Source organism: Humulus lupulus, chromosome X, assembly GCF_963169125.1.
Source record: "Humulus lupulus chromosome X, drHumLupu1.1, whole genome shotgun sequence".
Taxonomy (NCBI): Eukaryota; Viridiplantae; Streptophyta; class Magnoliopsida; order Rosales; family Cannabaceae; genus Humulus; species Humulus lupulus.
This window is the reverse complement of record NC_084802.1, coordinates 187979782-187986569: the sequence shown is the minus strand read 5'-3', so window position 1 is coordinate 187986569 and position 6788 is coordinate 187979782. Positions and strand designations below refer to the sequence as shown.

The 6788-nt window shown below is 28.9% G+C and overlaps 1 protein-coding gene across 2 annotated transcripts; it reads left to right on the top strand.

The window, feature by feature from the left end:
* The first annotated feature begins 383 nt into the window (after positions 1-383).
* On the top strand, positions 384-2942 carry LOC133803959 (probable WRKY transcription factor 40). Of its 2 annotated transcripts, none has more exons than XM_062242102.1 (5): positions 384-580; positions 1126-1188; positions 1459-1839; positions 1967-2083; positions 2208-2942. In XM_062242102.1, the coding sequence occupies exons 1-5, from the start codon at positions 509-511 to the stop codon at positions 2565-2567; spliced, it is 993 nt and encodes a 330-aa protein (XP_062098086.1). In that variant the 5' UTR covers positions 384-508; the 3' UTR covers positions 2568-2942. The 2 variants fall into 2 exon arrangements, with proteins under 2 accessions (XP_062098086.1, XP_062098087.1); XM_062242103.1 differs by having other exon boundaries at positions 385-580; positions 1462-1839.
* Positions 2943-6788: the final 3846 nt, after the last annotated feature.

Here is a 6788-nt window from a genome sequence, read left to right as displayed (position 1 = left end):
AGGATGATATATATATATATATATATATATCATCCACCCAATGCATTGGGACTGTTCTTAGTCCTTACCAAAGTACAAAAAGACTTGAAAGAAAAAGGGAAACCCAAAATAATAATAAGAACAGTAATATAATAAATTGATTAATGATAATAAAATATAGAACATTATTTATGGAATAGACATATACTAATTAGGAGAGAGGTTTTAGGATTGTGACGATGGTAAGATGATGTGGTACGGTGTTGAATGACTTTTCAGACAGACCACACCTAGCTATTTCCTCATACTTTCCTCTCCTAACTTTAGTATCTCTTTATTTTATTTTTACGATCATATTCATATCTATCCTCTCTTCCTATAAATATGACAATCCTTTCAGGGTTTTCCTTTCAGTAAAAAAAAGAAAAAGAAAAAGAAAAGGTTTTAATATATAACACAAAAACTCTTTTGAAAAAGAAAAAAAAAACACCTTTCTGGGATCTTGATCCGGCGTAGTATATCTTTGGCAATGGAGTCAACGTGGCCCAAAAATTCTTTAGATCTCAATCTTAATTCATTTCAACATGTGATCGAAGTTCCTGTGAGTACAAAATTGATCGTCATGTAAATTTATTTATAATTCTTGATTATTAGTTGATTTTTTCTTTTCTTCTTTAATTTTTTTCATCACTAGTACGTACAATATATACAGAGACGGACTTATATGGATAATTGCCCGGCCCCCTGATCATTTTTATTTTATTTATATAGTAAATACTTTTCTTATATATAATGCACATAATATTTATTCAGAGATAAACAAGTTTAGTTTGTTTCAAATGAAAGAATAAAATCTCAACTAAAGCATCTTATTATTACACAAGCTTTTGACTACTAATTTAACTCTCCAATTTCACTGTGATGATAAAGTATGCACTCAGAAACAATCAGCTACGATAGCACTTTTCGCATCTATCCAGAGAAAGAAAAAAAAAAAAGCAATCACTTATTTTGGTTGAGTACTGCTCCAAATTTGAGCATACGTAATTTGTATTTTTCATGCTTTAAGTTCCCTGTATCATCATCTACTGTTCTATCTGGGTTGAGAGAACTCGTGTTCACTGTTTGCTAACTTTTTTGAATCAGGAGAAAGAGTTGGAAAGAGATCACTCCATTAATTTCGAGGGGAAATTCTCTGTGAGAGAAGTGGTCAGTTAACTTGATCATGATTTACTCTCAATAATATATTGTACTTAGTTTTGCTCCCTTTACTGTTTACTGAATGAACGTAACATATCAAATAAATTAATTCCAATTTAAATTGTAGAGATCTGAAATTCTACAATAATCCATTCAAATTTCAAAGAACATATATGCACATTAATTAATTTTTCCTGACCAAAATAAACTTAATATGTATATGTATATGTATATTATTGTTTGTGTTCTTTATTAATGATAATAATAATTAATTATTAGCAGGGTACAGGTGATGGTGATGTTGATAAGAATGTACTATTGACTGAAGAGCTACATAGGATGAGCTCCGAGAACAAGAAGCTCACAGAAATGTTAAGTATTGTGTGGAAGAATTATAATAACCTGCAAACCAAAGTGAGAGAGTTGATGATGACCAAGAACGCAGGAGTCTCTCATGCTCATGGTCAGAATGAACTAGCCTCCTTAACACCACGCAAGAGGAAGGCTGGAGAAGAATACAGCAATGTCGTTAATGGATTGATGAGTAATATGGAGTGCTGTTCCAGCGATGAAGAGTACTCGTACTGTAGATTGCCAAAGGAAATTAAGTCTAAGGTTTCAACCATTTATGTACAAACCGATTCTTCTGATAAGACCCTTGTAAGAGTCTACAAACGTTGTTCGATCGATCTTCTTCTATTTATATAAGATGTTAATATATATATACATATATACATACATCAATCGCTTTATTTATGGGGTTTTCTTGTTTGTTAAAATAATGAAGCTTGTGAAGGATGGATATCAATGGAGGAAATATGGTCAAAAAGTAACAAGAGATAACCCTTCTCCTAGAGCTTATTTTAAATGCTCTTTTGCACCAAATTGCCCGGTTAAAAAGAAGGTATATATTTATATATATAACACACCGAAATAGCTACAAGCTTTACTTCACTTGTTTACATCATCATCATCATCACAGTCTAATTAAGAAGAGAAGAGTAATTGTATGTTGATTTTTTCATCAGGTGCAAAGAAGTGCTGAAGATCCATCTCTCTTGGTGGTTACATACGAAGGAGAGCACTGCCATAGCCACATAAGCTCAAGCCAACCATCAGCCTTAATGCTCCCTGCTATTTCAGCGTCCATGAGATCCTTACCTTCAACTGTAACCCTTGATCTGGTTCGACCGGCGGCGGCGGCGGCGGCCGGTTCGACGGATAGCCCGAGAATGGCACCGCTTCAGGGAATTGATTCGCCAGTTTTGCATCAATTTTTGGTCCAACAAATGGCTTCTTCATTGACAAGGGATCCAAATTTTACAGCGGCATTAGCTACTGCTATTTCAGGAAATCTTTTGGACAATACTAGGGTGGAAAAGGGCTAAAACTTGATTATATATTGTTTTGCATCTTATCTAGTTTCTATATATCTAAGTTTTGCTATTAATAGGGAACAAAATTAATTAATATGAAAGTTGTTACGTACCAACAATCGATCAAGAGAGGTTTTATCATGTGTTTTGGCTTTGTGTTAATGGGGAATTATTGAAGGCGAGGTTAGCTTAGCTATGAAAAATATAGATAGATATTATAGGGATGTATATCAGAGTAAATAATATTTTTGGATTTATTAAAAAAAATATTTGTACTCCTTTGAGCAAGTGCTATTGTATTTGGATGTGTATGCGACAGGGGCATGTTATTTTCTAAAAAGTAAAAAAAAAAAGAAATCCTATATATAATATAGGAAATTTCTACCATCTATGGCAAGGAATTCAAAAATAGGTCTATCAGTAGGACTCTTTTGTGTTCTTAACCCATGAATAGTATTCAGCACGGTTTTTTTATGACCATATATATTGTAGTTATTTAGAGCATCCTGTAAATTTTTTGTAAAAACAAGTTGTTGCACACGTGACTAATTTTTTTTTATGCTAGTGAAAAATAATATGTTTGAAATTAGTTTTCGACACTGTAAATTATTCAGAATTTTTTAAAAATTTGCAGGATGCTTTAAATAACTACAATATACACGATTATAAAAAAAATCACGCCAAAAATTGTTTACGGGTCAGAAATACAAAAGAGCCCCACCAATGAGGCTCTTTTTAAAGCCCCTACCATAGAATCCTCCTATAATATAAACTCTTTTTTCAAAATATAACTAACAATAATAAAAATTATATATTATATAAATTTATAATATTAATAATAAATATATGAAAAAAACTTATATTTATATTTACATATTAGATACAAGCAATGTTTAATACACGTTTACTTTATTTTATTTATAAAATTTATTAATCTTTTTGATTAAATTTGTATTATTGTTATATAAATTTTAAATAAATAAACAATATTATATATAAAAGAATGACATGAACATATTAAATGAATAATTAAACCAAAATATTATTTATGATTTTTAAATACATATATATAATATGATAACTTTTTTAAACATAAATGATAATTTTTTTAATAAAAATTAAGATTATGTATTATATATTATTATTATAATGATATTTTATAATATTTAAATTTATATTAATATAAGTATAAATATCTAGTCTTGTATTAAATATTATTATAATAATAATATTTTCTAATATTTGAATTCATATTAATATAATTAGTAAAAAATTAGGATTATATATTATTATCATATCCAATTTTGTATTATTTATTATTATAATAATATTTTATAATATTTGAATTTAAATTTATATTAATATCATTAATAAATAAATATCTATTTTTAATTAGTTTTAAAAGTATATTTTATTAAATATTTAAAATATTTCATTAAAGTTAACAAAATAGACCGTTAAAACTAAGAATTTCTGTTATATATATTTTTTTTGATGTAGAAGAGATATAAGCTTACATGAAAATGGAAAATGAAAAGCTGAATTTACATATAGCTAGACAGGAATTAATATGTAAAGCTCAAGATAAGGTTAAATTATAGGCTTTTGAGTTGTAATTCATATATATATATATATATATATATAATTAAATATGATAATGTTATCCGGTTCATTTAATAAGCTGATAAAGTCATCGTATAGTTTTTCCCTCGAAAAAAAGAAAGGAAAAAAAAGTCGTCATATAGTTAATCTCAAGTGCATTATTTTATGGGAGCGTTTTATGTGTGTAACATTAATGAATCTACACTGCTAGGGGTTGAATAAAATATTGATCATATAAATAATGTCGACACCGTATACTTTTTATTAGCTAGATGATGACATGAGATGACCAATACAAGAAAATCTGTGTATTCTTAGAATAAAAAATTAAATAAACAAGTAGATATATCTATTTTGTTAGTTCTAACAAACACCTCATATTTCAATTTTTTAGACAATTTTTATCTTCGAAAACAGATGCTGGAGTATTTTTTTTCCAATTTTTTTTATAGTGGTGTTTGTTGTAGTTAGAATATATATCCTACAAATTTTCGAAAAATTTCAAATAATTTATAATGTCAAAAATATATTTGTATTTTTTCGAACACGTCGTAAACCAGAATATTAAGAAATATAAGGAACTCTGTTTTCGTCATTATAAGCTATTCAGAATTTTTCGAAAATTTGCAGGAATGATGTTGTAACTACAACGAATACATTCATAAAAAAAAATGGAAAAAAAATAATCTGGCATGTATTTTTGGAGGCGAAGGTTGACTAAGAGATTGAAAGAAGAAGTTGACCATAACTCTCCTCATCTAGTAATTGGGAGGTTTAATGTCTTCTCCAATATCTTTCTTCACTACAAGACGAATGTTCTATTCACGATAGGTGAATTGTAACAATTTGTCGTTGCAAATTTGTCATCGTTCGTCGCAACTGTTACCTTATTACAACGATATTTTGCATTTGTGTTGTTGTAATATCTCATATAATACCCCTCTTAAATTTTTAATACGTACAATATTATCTATAACTTTTTTCTCACACCCCTCTATATTATTATTATTATTATTATTATTATTAAAACTACTATCTCCTAAACAAAAATAAAACTTTGTCATTAACCTAAAATACCCATCATAATTAATGACTTCATATTGTTGTTATGCATATATTATTTGGGAGGAAAAATTGACACATGCATATTACATATAACTGTTATTAAAATATATAATGTATAAAAGAGAAATAGCAAACCACTATATATAAAAAAGTGTAGTTTATATCTTTTCATCCATGGACATTATTATAAGAATTAAAATTATATAGTTATAAAAATTTTAAAAAAAATGGTTCACTATATATCACAATCAAGATCTATTGCTTCCCTGGTTGCCACAGTTGAACCCATAATTTTCCTGAACTGTTGGATTTTTGAAGAGTATCCACTTTCCCATCCATTTGCTATAGAAATTTGTTTGGTTAAATAATATTTGTATTGTTTAATAATAATAATAATAATAATTTAATGTGTACTTTTATGTTTGCGAGAGAATAGAGGTAGTGGCATCGATGTTAAAGGTAAAATAGTAAGGCATTGATGCATCGATATAAGAAATAAAACGACATTATAACAAGATGCTATTATATGCATGAATTAATTCATTTGTTCTTTCATAGACTTCATATAACTGTGTATAATGGTCTAAATGAGATTCTATCTCATTTTGCAAATCCTTTCGAACGGTAGTCCATCCATCTTCACCAATTCCTATCAAATCATCTATAGCTCTAAATCCACAATTTCCACATATTTTACAAGTTTAATATAATGCTTTAATCCTTTGGTCGAACCAAAGTTTTGGACAATTCAGTCAACAACGACATTTCAACTTCGTTTAACCTCCCAATAAATAGTGACCTTCAAAGTAATTTGCCACTAAATGGTTGTGAACTCCACATACAACCATTATTTTCCAATCATCATTATTGCCAATGTTTTTCCTTTGAGTTGAAAAGGGCACCCACACTTCCTTGTACCTGTACGTGTTGATTTATTTGATTCATTGTCATCTTTTTTTCTTTGACTGAATTTTATAATTTCCACTTCTTTCACAAGCAAATGTAATTCTGGGCTTCTTATGAGTACCACCCGCATAAGAAGTTTTGATAACTATAACTTACCCATTATTTCTTCGAACATCACGAGTCCATTGAATTAATTCAGCTGTACTTTTGAAAATCTAAATCTAAATATAAACTGAAATTCCGTTTTTAGTAATTACCAAATTAATTAAATTATTTGAATTAATTAAAGTGCGGAATGGTAATAAACTGTTTACACAGATTCCAGTTCTGTCGGGATAGAATCCGAACTTGTCACGACAGAAACTTAACACAATAAAAAGACAGTGCAAAACAATAAAGAACACAACGAATTTTTACAAGGTTCAGAAACCCTTTCGGACAACCTACTCTTTGGGGCCAGCCACGCCCAGAGAATAAACCAATTAATAAATAATCACAAGTACAAAATATTGACTTAAACAAAACAAGACTCCCTCTTGAGATTTGCCGCAACTTTGTTGTACTTCTCTTCATTAATCTGATTTTGATTGAAACGCTCCACCACTTGAACTCCCTTCAATGGCCAGTGAGTGCTTGCATCCTCCCGACGCAAGACTTGTA

Bases quoted from the DNA above. Each gene is read 5' to 3' on its own strand.
- LOC133803959 (XM_062242102.1), top strand. From the start codon at position 509: ATGGAGTCAACGTGGCCCAAAAATTCTTTAGATCTCAATCTTAATTCA. The intron at 581-1,125 runs GTGAGTACAAAA...TTTTTGAATCAG, and splicing joins AACATGTGATCGAAGTTCCT to GAGAAAGAGTTGGAAAGAGA. The intron at 2,084-2,207 runs GTATATATTTAT...TTTTTTCATCAG, and splicing joins ATTGCCCGGTTAAAAAGAAG to GTGCAAAGAAGTGCTGAAGA.